This window comes from Equus asinus, chromosome 20 (assembly GCF_041296235.1).
Source record: "Equus asinus isolate D_3611 breed Donkey chromosome 20, EquAss-T2T_v2, whole genome shotgun sequence".
NCBI classification, from domain to species: domain Eukaryota; kingdom Metazoa; phylum Chordata; class Mammalia; order Perissodactyla; family Equidae; genus Equus; species Equus asinus.
This window is the reverse complement of record NC_091809.1, coordinates 87493541-87509454: the sequence shown is the minus strand read 5'-3', so window position 1 is coordinate 87509454 and position 15914 is coordinate 87493541. Positions and strand designations below refer to the sequence as shown.

Here is a 15914-nt window from a genome sequence, read left to right as displayed (position 1 = left end):
GTAAAGTTTAGATTAGAACTCAAATGCATTACAGGTAGAGAATATCATTGTTAACCTGAATACTTATTTTAAAATTTTTCCTTCTTCTCTCCAAAGCCCCTTAATACATAGTTGTATATATTAGTTGCATGCCCTTCTAGTTGTGGCGTGTGGGACACAGCCTCAGAATGGCTTGACAAGCAGTACTAGGTCCTCACCCAGGATCCGAACCTGTGAAACCCTGGGCTGCCAAAGCAGAACACGTGAACTTAACCCTCGGGCCACAGGGCTGGCCTATTTGAGTACTTTTTATGTCAACCTAGCTATAGTTTTGGAAATAAATGCTTTTAAGATTGAGCATAATGGTGTGAAACCTCAGAAACTAACACACACAGTCCAAACTCTCTCCTTCTGTAGGAAATAGAAGTATTCTCTACATGACCACAAATATTTGATAGATCACTGCTGGGATTCATGATTCAGAAGAAAAATCTGTGCCACACGCTTACGAATTACCTTATTTTTTACACCATAGACAATAGGGTTAAGTGCTGGTGGCACAAGGAGGTAGATGGTAGACAGAAGAATGTGGGTAGAGGGGGCAACGTGTCCAAAACGGTGGCTGAAGAAAGAGAAGAAGGCAAGAATGTAAAACTCAAGGAAAACAAAAATGTGAGCTGTGCATGTATTGAATGCTTTAAGTCTTGCCTCCTTTTGATGTAGACGGAAAACAGCCTGGAAAATAAGGACGTAGGAAATGAGGATAAAAATCATGTCAAATCCCAGAATTGTAAAACCCACGAAAAGACCACATACTTTATTGACTTGGATGTCTTCTGCAGCCAGCTTGACCACAGCCATGTGCTCACAGTAAGAGTGGGCAATTACAATGGAATGGAAAAGGTGTAGTCTTTTGATTAGAATGGGTAATAGACCAACCAACACTGTAGCTCGGATTGCCACCATCACTATCATACGACTCAGGATGGAAGGTGTAAGGATGGATTTGTGCCTCAAAGGATCACAGATGGCAGTGTAGCGGTCAAAGGCCATGGCCAACAGGATGCCAGACTCTATGCACTGCAAGGCATGAATGGAGAACAGCTGGGCTAGGCAGGTATCAAAGGCCATGGAGCAAGATCTGAACCAGAAGATGGCCAACATCTTGGGAACAATGGCTGCACAAAGTCCTATGTCAGTGGCCGCCAACACGGCCAGGAAGATATACATGGGCTGGTGCAGGCTGCGTTCTGTAGGGATGATGATTAGCAAAATGATATTTCCCAAAACAGCCACTAGGCACACAGCAAAGAAAGGAAACCCAATCCAAAACTGCACATGTTCTAGTCCAGGAATTCCAATCAAGATTACGGTTCTGGGGTTCAAATATGATACGTTGATGGATGCCATAGAGGTTGGTATTCTGTCTTCTCACTACTGGTTCTGATACCTGCAGAAGAAAACTTGGATGGGAAATGAAAATGCTTCAGCCCTCACTGTCATTCAACCATATTGAGCATTGAACAAGTAAGTTCAGTGCTTTGGATGGCAATTTGGCTAGAATGCCCTGGGGTTCTACAATACACCCTAGGATGGCAGAAGCAGAAAATCCTGCAATACCTTTACCAGAGCTGAAAAATGAAAAAGTTTCATGATTCCTGACTTAGCTCTGAGCCCTTGTAGACAAGGAAAGTATGAAACTGAGAGCACTGACCTTTGGCATCATTCATGCGCTGTAGCCTAGTTTGTTTGAAAAGTCACCATTGGGTATTCCCTTTATATCTACTTCTAAGTGCCAGCCAATTACAGTTGGAAATTCTCCTGAGAGCACTGGTGTCTGGAAGAAATGCTGTTTCTGTCACCTTGTGTGCGTTAGTATATAATCCTATGAGAGCTTCCAATATTAACCACACTACTCCTGCTCCTGGAGAGTGAGTTATTTATACGTTAGCCATTGGCACTGGTTCTTAAATGGGGTTTGTTAGAAGAGAGTTTATCTTTCATATATTAACAGATTCCTTTATCAAAATATTGAACAAACTACTGTTTTTTATGGAACTAAATTGTGGCCCTAATAGGAGATTTGAAGAGGGTGGGCTTTCAGACACAGCCAGGTGAAGTTGATTCTCTAAATGAATTAAGGCCCCTTTATGTTTAGGGTAGATTTGTTGAATGGAATAGGAATTGTGAAATAGACTGTTTTTACTGGGCCTTAGGATAAAGCAGAAGAAAAAGGAGAAATGGAGAAAAAAAATAATACAGAGGTACCAAATTCAAGAAGAATGGGCAATTTAAAATAAGATAGTGTATTAAAAAATAAAAGCAGAATCTGGCTAGTTTAAACATAGTCTGAAGCTAGATTAGCGTAATTATGTTTTCTTCCCAGAGGTTAAAGATCAGTGGATCACTATACTCCTTGAGCTCTGGGTAAGATTCCACAGTGGGCTTCTGATTTTTCCTTTTTAATAGCTTTATGCTATATTCTGACTCCATATTATGACTCTATACTCTAAATGGTTAGCTGTAGTTTGAATATTGAAGCACCTTTAAATATAAGGCTCAGCTCTTAATACCTCACTACTTCTACAATCTGTCCAGATTTTGACTCATATTCCTTTTAGGAGGATTCAAATCAATTTAAGAAAAACAGCTTTTTTTCTCCTTTTGGTCTCAGTTTCATTAATCACTTTCTAATATTTCAATCATTTCACATTTGCTCCAATCTCTCAATGCCTAAGCACTGATCCTAATCACTGTCACAAAGAGATTTCCTCAGATCTGTCATCTTCAGACACGCTGGAAAAAGAAATCCTTTATGAATAGCAGTAGAAGTCTCTACTTCTGTTTTTCTCTGGATGGCAATTTCTTGAAAACTATCAGATAAATAGTTATTTCATGGCCACGTGAATTACTTGTGTGAGAGTTTAAAAGAGAATTTTTGTACAATAATTCTTATATGAAAGAAAAAAATCAATAGGGGAATACTGGAATCTATTTGCTTATGATCCTGCTACAATACTAATGAGTGGACTGTACTTAATTAGTCATAAATATGGATTAAAGCAATAAACATCTTTGTGAAAAATAATTTGCTTTGACACCGATGTGTGGTTTTTGGAGGTATGTGGTAGAGGAAATAGTGAAATGTATGAACATTGTTGCTAATACTTAGGTATATGAGTTGACAGAAAAAATAGAAGCTGAAAGAGAAAGATCTCATAAACTAAAAATATCAGTATTTCCTTTAAAGTCATTTAATAATTGCCTGATAGTCAAAAGGCAAATATAAATATTATGCTTAACCCCCCTTACTTGATGATAATGCTTTTATCAGATTACTTGCCCATTGTGATATTTATTTGGTCTTCATCCCTACTTCTGGCACAGAGCTCCTAATATGCTTGTAAATTCCTAAGTGATAAGAGCAATAAGAGCATCCTTTGTTATAATATTTGGCCTTTTGTTCTCAGTTCCTGAAATAGCTCCAGAGCAATAAAGGTAAAAGGAATGTCTTTTGTTATTCCTAACAAGCACCTTTAAACTACACCTGAGTTTATGTTAATGAGGTGAATTTTGGGAAGCCCCTAGATAACCACAGGATGGGGCTAGTGGCCAGGGCAACCAAACTTGTGACTGGGTTCCTCACAGTTTACTCTACTCATCTGTAAACTAAAGAGGCTATCCTCACTTAGCTCTGTGCTAAGTGAGATCACGTGTAGAACAGATCAGTGTCTGGAACAATTCAAATACTCAATATATGGTAGCATCAAGAAGGGTAAATCCACTCCCCTTTATCCTTATAGCTGGACTAATAATAAAATTGACACAAGACCAGATTAACAAGAGAAAAAGCAATTTAGTACACGTGCACAGGACATCATGTTAATGATGTTCCTCAAGTAAGCAAAGTAGGCAGTTTATATATCTTTTTTACCCAAAGAAATAATAAATTTCTGGGGAAATGACACGACAAAGAAACAGGTTTGTGGTATGTGTCAACGAAAATAATCCATAACCAATCTACAAATGAAAATTTGGGTGAGTTTATTCTGAGCTTAAATCTGAGGATTATAACCTGGGAGAGTCTTTCCACAAAGGAACAGAGCACTCCAAAGAAATGGGGGTATACAGGGTGGCTATATACCCTCAAAGAGTATGTTTTGCATATGATTGAAATGTCCCTTTTACAATAGTCACGAGGCTGCTCTGTCAGCACAGCGATTGATGGAAAGGCAGATAGGTCTGCTGTCTCAGTGAATGCCACAGGGTGGAAGGTCTGTTGCCTTGAGCTGGGCAGTCACAGGTGAGCGCTGCAATCAGTTCCCAGCCTAAAGAAAGATGCTTAATCTTTAAGGAGATGCCAATGTTGGGAGGGGGAGGGAAGTTGCACCTTTATCTCAAAATGTCTAAGCAGACATACAATGCATCTCAATGGCCACAGTCAGGCCCTTTTGGAAAAACAAAGTCAGGCCGAATTAGGCTTATACCAAACGGCTTCCTCATATACTCCAATATATCCTATTGCTTGCCATTTTTATTTGTCATATGTGATTAGTGAGGAATTTAAATATAGTTTAGGCTTGAGGCAGTAAATTAGCAAAAGTACCAATGTTTGTTTACATAGGCTTCTGAGACCTGAATTCCCTAACTCTGGTGATCACACATGGAAGATTTATTTCCTGCTTTCAGTGGGAACAAAGAGAAGAGAGTTAAAACTCTACTTTGAGTCCAAACAAGTAACTTTAATTTTAAATAATCAATACACCATTGTGGGATATTTTAGGGTGGCCTGCCCTGGGCTACAACAGTAGCTTATAAAAAGCTTGGTCATTTTGTCAAGGCAGAATATTTCAGGCTGTGGAATATTGAGGAGAGATAAAACAAAGCACAGAGAAGTGGAAATTTCTTGATGATAGAAATGAAGAAAACTCCAGGAGAAGAGGAAATTTCTAGAGCCTAAGAGCTTTCCTCTATCATCTTGTGTATAAGATTAGCTGTTCCTGTAAGGAGTAGTCCAATGATTAGAGTTGAAATAATTAGGTGATATTCTCACTAGTTTACAGACATTTTTGCAGTTAAAAAAGGTCATCTGATTTAAGAAAAAAAAATATTTATAATAATTACTTCTCTTTTACTGGATTTCAGTACATAGATCTAAAGTAGGGAAAGCACATGCATCGAAATTTCATTAAATCCAGTTTCTATGAGAGAAAACAGGGCATGAGCTGGATTACCCTTTGCTTTTAAAAAATTATCTAACTACCATCTTGTAAGAGGTTGTCTCTCTCCTATTTACTGAGTGAAAGAGGAAGAAAAGGTGATAATGGGTGATCTTCAACAGAAGCAAGAAGGTAAAAAGGAAGTTGAATATCCTTTGTCCTGAGGCAGAGACGACTGAGCTGCTGGGATCAGATACTATATATTTTCAAGGCATATGATTCTTATATTTCTTCTACTGTCTAGCTTACTCAAACAATCATCATATCTCCACAGACACCAACAGCTGGTTGCCTCTTAATTATCTTTTTTTCATTTTCACTAAACCAGGAAACATTAGAATTAATGAAGATCCAGTCAACTAAAACTCAGAAAGCCTGGGAACAACCTTGCTTATGCCTTTAATTACTTGGGATTCAGAAATACAAGAAAATGTGACCCAATTACCTATTGACAAATAAAAATGGCAAGCAATAGGATATATTGGAGTATATGAGGAAGCCATTTGGTATAAACCTAATTCGGCCTTTGTTTTTCCAAAAGGGCCTGACTGTGGTTATTGAGCACGCATTGCATATCTGCCTAGACATTTCCTATGGCCAGAACAAGGGCCCTTGAGATAAAGGTGCAACTTCCCCTGACATTAGCATTTCCTTAGGGATAAGCATTTTTCCTTAGGCTAGGAACCGATTGCTGCACTCACCTTTGACCACCAAGCTCACCTGAGACCACTCAGCTGGAGACAACAGACTGCCACCCTGCTGTGTTCACTGAGACAGAAGACCTACCTGCTATTTCCATCAATCGCTGTGCCGACAGAGCAGTCTCGCGACTATTGTAAAAGGGACATTTCATTGTAAAAGGGACATTTCAATCCTATGTGAAACATCCTCTCTGGGGGTATATAACCAGTCTGTGCACCCCACTTCTTTGGTGCCCTTTCTTCCTTCGGGAAGAAAGGCCCTGGGTTATAATCCTCAAATTTAAGCTCAGAATAAACTCACCCAAATTTTCATTTATAGATTGGTTATGGATTATTTTCGTTGGCACTATGAAAATCTTTCAACTCTGAATTATATTAATCTAGCCTCTTATCTTGTTTTTGGTAAAAAATTTTAAAGAGCAATATGTGAACAAAGAAATTACTGAGTCAAACAAGACTTAAAAACCCTATTCTATCAATTTTTCCTTAAAGAAACTGCCATCACAACCCCTTATCAGCTACCAGTTACCAACTTGTAGGGACAGAAACTTAGCTGCAATAAGCTGAGGATTGGCCTGGCATGTGAATGGGCAGGTTGCAACACTTTGTTTCCACTAAAATTTCCAGCACATATTAATGGAAGAGTGGCTGGATATTCTGAATGCTTTGGTTGATCACAGAGCATCATTATCCTGTTGATGCTCCTAGAGCATCATTGCTCTTCTCATTCCTGACTTCTTTCCTAGAGGCGAGTTGGTGTCAGACGTGGAACACAGAGTCAAAAAATGTTCTGGTTTCTAGAAGAGAGTCTCTCAGGAATAAAAAGTGGGGGATATCTTGTCTTGGGTCACATTTAGAGCAATTTAGTTGATTCTGAGTTCATTAAGAGTGAGATTAGGTGAAGGCGAGAGATGGAGATTTCTTAAGATGTTGAAATGAAGCCTAATTATCTTTTCTACCCTCAATCATCTGGCAAGAACTCTATCTGAAGTGGAAGAGCAGGTGCTATTCTGCTTATAAATACCATTCTACTGCTGCTACTATTATCACTACTTTAAAAACTGTCCTGATTCCCCAAATTTCATAGTGTTGATGAAATAATCCATAGCCAATCTATAAATGAAAATTTGGGTGAGTTTATTCTGAGCTAAAATGTGAGGACCATGGCCCAGGGCCTTTCTTCCCAAAGGAAGAAGGGGTACTGAAGAAGTGTGGCGCACAGTGTGGTTATATACCCCCAAACAGTATGTTTCACATATGATTGAAATGTCCCTTTTATGATAGTCACAAGACTGCTCTGTCAGCACAGTGATTGATGGAAATAGCAGGTAGGTCTGCTGTCTTGGTGGACACAGCAGAGTGGCAGTCTGTTGTCTCGAGCTGGGTGGTCAAAGGTGAGCACAGCAATCAGTTCCTAACCTAAGGAAAGATGCTTATCCTTAAGGAAATGCCAATGTAGGGGGAAGTTGCACCTTTATCTTAAGGCCATTTGTTCTTGCCATAGTAAATGTTTAAAGCAGATATACAATGCATGCTCAATGGCCACAGTCAGGCCCTTTTGGAAAAGACAAAGTCAGGCCGAATTAGGTTTACATCAAATGGCTGCCTCATATACTCCAATATATCCTATTGCTTGCCATTTCTATTTGTCAGTGAGCACTTTTAAGTGGACAGTTTCTAAGATCCTATCCCTTGTCTGAAGAGGTCACCCCAGGTCTCCCACAGAGTTAAGCCAGCAATGATACAGTATTAAGCGTTGTTGGAGATTACACTTGGAAAAAAATACAAATACATCATTATTTGATAAGACATCTGTTAGGGAGAACAAAGGTGACATGGTAGGCTAAGTATTTGAGGTGAGATTCCAATAATTGATTTCCTGAAAGACAATGTTTACAATAAAACTAAGATGGTGAATCGGAGGCAGTCAGGTGACGAATAAAAGCATAAGGCATGCTTCAGATAAACGACCTGCCTATTTAACAGATTGGTTAGAGAAGAACTAAAAAATAATGTCAATGTGACTGTGTAAAAGAGTTTGAGATTAATGGCAAGAGATAAAACTGGAGTGTAAATAGAGGTCTAATTATCTGAAGCTGCTTGAACTTTGTTCTAGAAACAATGAGAATATTAAAGAGTTGTATGGGCAAATGTTTTGAGTGGACTTGAGTTAAATTTATATTTATGATTTCCAGGAAAGTTGTTTGTTTAAAGCGATAAGAAAAGAAGGCTAGGGTGTAATACTAGGGAATTTTATTTATCCTTAAATTTTATTTATCCTTAAAATACAGAAAACCTGTATTTTAAGCATAAGACAAAAATGGGCAAGAGAGAGATGGAAGGAAATACTAGAGCAGTTGGAGATGGAATCAAGTTGCCATAGACACAATGGTTTAAAAACATGGCGTATGCTGTCAAAGGGCTTAGGGTAGCAGTGGAGGGATTAATGTTAAGTGAGAGAAGGTAAATTCTTCCATTGCAGCAAGAGGGAGGGAGGAATGAAGGAAATGATAGTTAAAGATACAATCCATGTGTGAATATGGTGATTAATCAAGGGTTCAATCTGATGGCTTTTAATTTCTCTGTATTACAAGGAAGCCAGGACATATGCTGCAAGTGAGAGATTAGATGGTATGTTTGGAAGTGTGATAAACATGGAAAATGAGCAATGACTGCTAAGGGGCGTGGGATTTCCTTTTGTGGTGATGAAAATATTCTGAAATTAAACTTTGGTGATGGCTGGAAAATGCTGTAAAGATAGTAAAAGCCATGGTAAAGACTAAAAAGCTGAATGTTATGGTACGTAAATTGTATATCAATAAAGATTTTAAAATAATATTTTAGAAAGAAATACAAGTTCAAAAATGCTTTGATTTTTAACTCCATATTTATCCCAAGTTTTTAGTGAAATGTTGATTGTGTTAGGTCTAGTGTTTTTTTTGTGTGACAAAATCAGTCCCCTCGTTAATGGTGATATCACTTTTTACTTTCTATCTCTAGGTCAGTGAATTCTACTCATTTCTGTTCTCTCATGTTTGTTTCCTTAAATTGATATTTAGAGAACACCTCTGTATTCCTTTTACTCATTTCTCATAGATGTGTATAGACTTTAATTCTTTCACTCTCATTTTCTCTGCTATTACTATGCTCCAGGAAGATAAGAGCCATGTTTGTCATATTTATTCTTTACGATGGTTAATATTATATATCAACTTCACTGGGCAGCATGCCCAGATGTTTGGTCACCTGTCTAGATGTTGCTGGGAAGGTATTTTTTAGATGTGATTAACGTTTAAATCAGTAGTCATTGAATAAAGCAGATTACTCTTCATAATTTAGATGGGCCTTATCTAATCAATTGATGACTTTAAGAGAAAAAGACAGAGGACCCCCAAGGAAGAAGGGATTCTGCATCCAGAATGCCTTTGGACTTGAGGCTGCAACATCAACTCCTCCCTAGGTCTCCAGACAGCTAACCTGCCCCGCAGATTTCAGACTTGCCAGCCTCTACAGTCTCAGATCTAACTTCTCTTTAGATAAATAGATAGACAGATAGACAGATAGATAGATAGGGAGAGAGAGAGAGAGATAGAGAGAGACAGGTAGATAATGTGTGTGGTATGTATATATATCTTAATATATATGTATGTCCTATTGATTTTATGTCTCTGGAGAACTCTGACTAATAGAGATTTTGATTCTGAGAGCAGGGTCTTGAGGAAAAGGATCTTAAGGATGACTTTTCTACATTGGTTCCAAAGTTTCTGGAATTAGATATCTAATATGATTAGATTTAAAGGTGCTAGTGACTCTATTCACTAGTAAATGGAGTGCTGATAGTCCATGGCATGATAGTCCATGGCATAATGTGGCAATAGAGATCCACAAAATATCACCATTGGATACTCTTAATCAAATATGTATAAGAAAAAAGTTCTGGGTGAACCATGTATTTGATACATTAGACCATTTTTGTTACACTAAGTGTAATGAGATTGACTGGTTGCTCCTAATAGCACTGGAAAAAGTAGGAAAGGAAAAGGATGAACTCAGGGATTTGAATTCTTGGCTCAGTACCACATAAATGACCTGAAAGTTTCTACATCTGCCTTGAAAGAAATCATTAGATCAAGCGAATAAAAGCTTAACTTGAATCATGCACAGGGAGTCATAGCCGCTCAATCACTTCTTAGATTTGAGGGTGTTTAAAGACTCAGAACCCCTTGAATGAAGGGGATTCAGGATCCTCTAGAAGAAGGATCCACTACACCGCCAGATGTGTACAACTTTAGTCTTTGTTCCAGCTTTCGTTAAAAGGACCTATGGCCTTTTATCAGAGTGATTGATTAGGGAAAAGGAAATAATCAGACTACAAAGTTATTCCTTCATTCCTCTTCTTGGTGACATATATCTATTTAAAATTTTATGATTTATTACCAAGCCTTAGTGGCAGTGCTAATATTTAAATTCTCTGAGGGTGTGTTATTCTCATGATTTAATATCTTGACTGACTGGAACGGTTACTGGGATTGCAGCTTATTCCTTCCTTCCATTATAGCCCCTTCCCCAAAAATCAAAGCCCTGGGCAAAAGGACTAGAAAAGCAGGAGGTCCTTGATTATGATGCATTATGGAACTGGCTGCTGTTAAAAGTGACTATGTGCTATATCTCAAGGCCCATTCTTTAGAACTTGTGTCTCATGATTGATGTTTGTGGGAGAGGAAAGACGACATCATTTACCTACTGGCTCCCACCTGGCATTAATAAAAGCATCACCTCATTACATTTTCTGATTAATAGTGTTGGTAGCTTTGACTCGGGGAAGGGGGTTTGGAACATGGTGTAAGGTGAAGCATTATGAGTTGTGCTTGAGTGAGTTCATACAGAGCCCACCAAGGATTTGTCATGTCAGCTCAGTTGGAATAAGAGACACATGAGGGCCGATGGTTCTAGAGGCTGCTTAAGAAGCACTTGATGCAGTTTTGTTTTCTAGGTTTGTAACAATTCTGAACTTTGTATAAATTTGTGGATTATTTTGGTTTCCCAAACTAAGTTCTCTGAGTATCTTACATTGAGACACTTGATTACCCAGTATTTGCACTTTTGTGTTTAAATTTATGTATGAATAAATAGAGAAATTAAGCAAGCATTTACCTTTAAAGAAATTTTTTAGAAACTGTATTATGGTACTAACAAAAACAATAATAATTATTAATAGTGGTAGCAGTAGTTGCAGCTGTAGTATCTACTGTACATCTGCAAGATTTGGAGTAAAGATCTGATCCAACCAGTAAGTGTGGTAGAAAGTAAAGTTAATGAATTGTTAATGAATGAAGCCAAAATATGCAGGAAAAGCAGAAAATTGTTCTCTACATATGAGGCTTTATGATGGAACCTACAAAGTGTACACACCTTTACCAGGTTACAAAGAAGTCATGCATGGAGAGGCATATTATATGAAATAATATTTTTTTCTTGTGATTTTGTATATCAAATACAGTGTTTTAAATAAATATTTCTTTGGTGAACGTATTTATATCATTCATAAGTACCAGAGGGAATTATTTTATGTGGAAAAAATAGTGATTCCGTCCATTCAAGACACATTGTTCGTTCAACAAATATTGAATGACTTGCCAGTTTTGTATTGGCATTACTATAGTCACTAGTGATGTAAACATAAACAAAAGAAACTTCAACAACATTACACTAGGATTGAGTCAAGTAGAGTAATGAAATTCATACGACTTGCAGAGATAAGGTCATTGGCCCAAATAAATATAAAAAACTATGGTAAAAATGTGACATCATACACATTTATGTTATTTTAAATGTATTTAACACTTAAAAAAACACCAAATACAACATTATTAGGTTATATGTGGACATATAGTGTATTCTAAAATATAGATTTACCCTTATATTTTTCAGTGTTTGTGTATTTATGAATTAGTTCCATTCTTTCAGATCAATAACAAAATGACAGTAATCATGTATCTGAATATGCTGATATAGTGTTTTGTTGTTTTTTTACAAAAATAGGTGGAAAATTTCACGTCTCAGCACTACAAGACTCTGGCTCTGTCATCGTGGGCCCAGGAAATTCCTTTATGATGCTGAGTTTCGATGTTCTCTTCAAAACTTTGATCTTCTTGTTCTTAGACATCTACATCCTTATATATCACTATGTGACTTCCTCAGGTGAGTGTTAAAAACCTTTTGCTTTTAACAACTCTTCCTTGCAGTCTTGAGAAAATGAAAAGGCATAACCTGGCCACCTTTTTAATTGTGAAGATGCTACAATGGGTCATGGAGGAAAACCTAGTTTTGCCTCCACAACCAAGGTTTTAATAAGCCAGCTGTATTGTGTCATTAGATTCATATAATGTCTGTGATATATTTGAATTAATAGTTATATGTATGCCTTTAGAGATATTTGGGACAAGAAATCATACTAACCATTATTTCAGCTTCGTTTCTGGAGTTTGACCAGGAGAGTTAGCTGAAACCACTCTATTAAAGGCACATTTTTTAATTATTATTTTATTCACTTGTGTTATATGTTGGTTTATTTTATATAGTTTTTACCTGGCAACAGTGTTCTTGAGAGATCCATTTTACCCGTACTCTTTGTATGTTTTCCTTCTATATTTTGTTTTCTATGTTATCAGAAGTTTATGACTGCCTTATGTCAGTGTTCACTCCTAAACAATTACTCCTGGAAGACGCTAGGCTCTTTCATTTCTCCTCCTAAATGAAGTTTGTAAGGCTTTATAGAGTTCACGTAGCTGAGTTTATGAGGCAGATTTGTGGTATATTTTCAATAATTTTCTACTGAGTTATTTTGTCTCTGTTTTGAATGCAAATGAAAATAAAACGGGAGCTGAAAAGGGAAGATAAATTCCACAATCAGACCAATACAGTTCTTTAGAACAAAAGCTTCAGTTTTTCTTAAACTGTCATTATTTAAAAAACTTTACATTTAGCCAGGTGTGAAACTTACAACACCACTAGGCAGGAGGTGTAAATGCTTCCAATTCATGAGAATATTTTGAGGGAATTCTACTTTACTGAACTGTTAAGATAAACTTAAAAATTGAAATATCACTTAATAATGTGAAGAATTGTCCCTTGTTTTATGTACTTTACCTTCACATATTAGTATAGAATTGTTTTTCTTAAATTATTATAAATTCATTTTACTTGAAGTGAAATCCACATGACAAAGAATTGAATATTCATTATGTACTTTTCTAAAAACATGGAAAAATATATTAAATGCTTTTGTCAAAGTATTTGGTAAGGTCTGGGAGCAATTAAAACTTTATCTCTAATAAAATGGGCAAAGACCCCCCCCCACACTTATGTATAGTACTGTATTATCAGATAATTGATTCTAATTTTTTTATTTTAATTAAAGGATAAACTACATTCACTCTACTGTGATGCAAATCACATTATACCTGTGGTTTCTATCCACCTGGAACTTGAAAATGTATTGTTCCCTAAACTGGGAGATGAAGCTGAACATTGAGACAGCCCCATGGCAATTAGTTTAAGATACCCAATATCATGTACTTACATTATTACACAAACTGTAACATCACGAAAAAGAAAAAGAAATTGGTTCCTGTTCACCAGTCATCATTGGGAAAGAAAGGAATTATGCTTACCACAAACTCTGACAAAAATTTCAGCAAAACACTAGCTAAAGCTCACTCAGAAAAATTACTTTCCAGGTCCTATATCTATCATGATATGACATTCACTTCTAGAAACCCATTATGTTCACACCAGAATGGGTGTTGGTGGACTCCAGAAGTGAAGAATTGGCCTCGTGTGAAAGCTGTACAGATGACTGCCAAAAATTAAACTAACTCCAACTGGTGATTCCAGATTTGAATTTATAACATCACTTTTCCTTTCTTTGGAATAAAAATTATACTCTCATTTAATTCTACATTTACCTGGGAGTGGATTAACTAAATTCTTAAATCATCTTTTTTTTAATTTTTTTTGGAAACAGAAAGGGTTGATTGTTTTTCAAGTCAATTTTAGATATTTTCTTAAGATTGTCTTTATGAGATAAAATACAGGGAAAATGATGGCAACAGTTCCATGAGATTTTGAACAAGGAAAATTGGAAAATGATCCTTGAAAAGAATATTACTAGACTGTTATATACTCCCAAATTTATCTGAATGTTTATAATAGAGAATTGGAATAGGCTTAGACCAATCAGTAGAAATTCCACGTAGACTTCTATTATATTATAGGCACACCAAGTTTAATCAGAGGAACTCCCAACACCAAATTATAGCGACCCATCTGTAGATCTGTAGCTCTCTTTCCCTCAATTATAATGAACTACCAGAGCCAGAGGCTGCAGCCCATCAGCAAAACTAAGGAGAACTTACCAACAAACTTAAAATGGGAAGTATTTCCCAAGGCTTCAATGATCTGATCATATCATTGTCATTTTGAGGCTCTAGTTACTATTTTCTGACGTGGACAAATAAACTGGCAACTAATTGTCAAGTAGCAATATGGAGGTGAAGTCCATATTGTCATGACATGCAGATCTTCATCTTAAAAATCAATGAGTATAGTGTTCCTTACTTGCCAGTAAATACTTGGATTACACACTTTCTGATTTGCTTGGTCCTTACACCGTAGATAATAGGGTTGAGGGCAGGTGGAAGAATGACGTAGATGTTGGCAACAAGAATGTGGACATAAGGGGATATTTTTTGGCCAAATCGGTGAGTGAGGAAGGAGAAGAGAGAAGGTGTATAGAAAATAAACATGACTCCAGCATGGGAGCCACAAGTGCTCAGTGTCTTGTGACGGGCATCTGGGGATTTGAGGTGGAATACAGTATGGAGTATGTAGCCATAGGAGATTCCAACCAGTACCAGGACGAGGACAAGGAAGGAAGCAACAAAGAGACCATACATGGCATTGATTTGAACACTGGCACAAGCCAACTTGGCAATGCCCATGTGCTCACAGTAGGTGTGGGCAATAATGTGGGCATTGCAAAATGGCAGATGGTGGATTAGGTAGATCATAGGCAATGAGAGCACAACTGTACTCAATACAATGCCCATCCCAATTCCTGACAGCACTGAGGCTGTCAGGATGGTTGTATAGTGGAGTGGTGCACAGATGGCTACATAGTGGTCAAAGGCCATTGCCAGCAGGACTGCAGACTCCATTCCTGTGAAGGTGTGTAAGAGAAACATCTGGGCCACACAGGCTCCAAAGCCAATTTCATGAGCATTAAACCAGAAGATACCCAACATACGTGGTACTGAGGATGTGAAAAGGGCCAGATCTATTGTTGATAGAATGGCCAGGAAAAAGAACATTGGATCCCTGAGGGTTCTCTCTGTCCATATGACTGTCAAAATTGTGACATTGCCAATAAAAGTCATCAAATAAACACAGCAGAAGGGCAAAGAAATCCAAGCGTGGGCAGTCTCAAGCCCTGGGATGCCTAAAAGAAAAAATGTAGATGGATGGAAAATGGTTATATTTTGCTGGGGCATCGTAGATTAGGTTGGAATAGGAGAAGATATGGTCCATTCCTAGAAAGAAAAAAATAAATGCAAGAATAATCTCAAACTATTAGTTTTTATTTTATTACGGTGCAAGAGAAGGCAAAGATAATGTTTCTTATCTGTTTTCTTTTACTGGGTAAACCAAAAGGAAGATTCCTGACTGATATTGGACACAATTGAATCCAAGGGACAGATCATTTATGATGATTAATAGCATAGTCAATGCTGAGAGATAATATAACATCCTCTGCAGTTCTGAACCAAAAGACTATACTCTGGTACTTTTTTTTCATGAGCAAAGACTGGTATCTAGACTAATATAAAATGTAGGACTTCCCAAATTGAGGATATTGAGGACAAACATAAATCCTTAAGACAAAGGCAAATAAACATGTAGATACCTACACACAGCCATACTGACATAAAGAAACACAGATACAAAAACAACACAC

The 15914-nt window shown here is 37.2% G+C and overlaps 2 protein-coding genes across 2 annotated transcripts; both read right to left on the bottom strand.

Moving 5' to 3' along the window:
• Positions 1–438: 438 nt before the first annotated feature.
• Positions 439–1389, bottom strand: LOC106830120 (olfactory receptor 52A1-like). The gene has a single exon (XM_070491546.1). It carries the CDS (start codon positions 1387–1389, stop codon positions 439–441), a length of 951 nt encoding a protein of 316 aa, XP_070347647.1.
• Positions 1390–14514: 13125 nt separating this feature from the next.
• On the bottom strand, positions 14515–15450 carry LOC106830361 (olfactory receptor 52J3-like). Its single transcript, XM_014839943.1, has one exon. It carries the CDS (start codon positions 15448–15450, stop codon positions 14515–14517), a length of 936 nt encoding a protein of 311 aa, XP_014695429.1.
• Between the last annotated feature and the right edge of the window lie 464 nt (positions 15451–15914).

Coding starts and splice junctions, on each gene's coding strand:
- LOC106830120 (XM_070491546.1), bottom strand. CDS start 1,389: ATGGCATCCATCAACGTATCATATTTGAACCCCAGAACCGTAATCTTG.
- LOC106830361 (XM_014839943.1), bottom strand. CDS start 15,450: ATGCCCCAGCAAAATATAACCATTTTCCATCCATCTACATTTTTTCTT.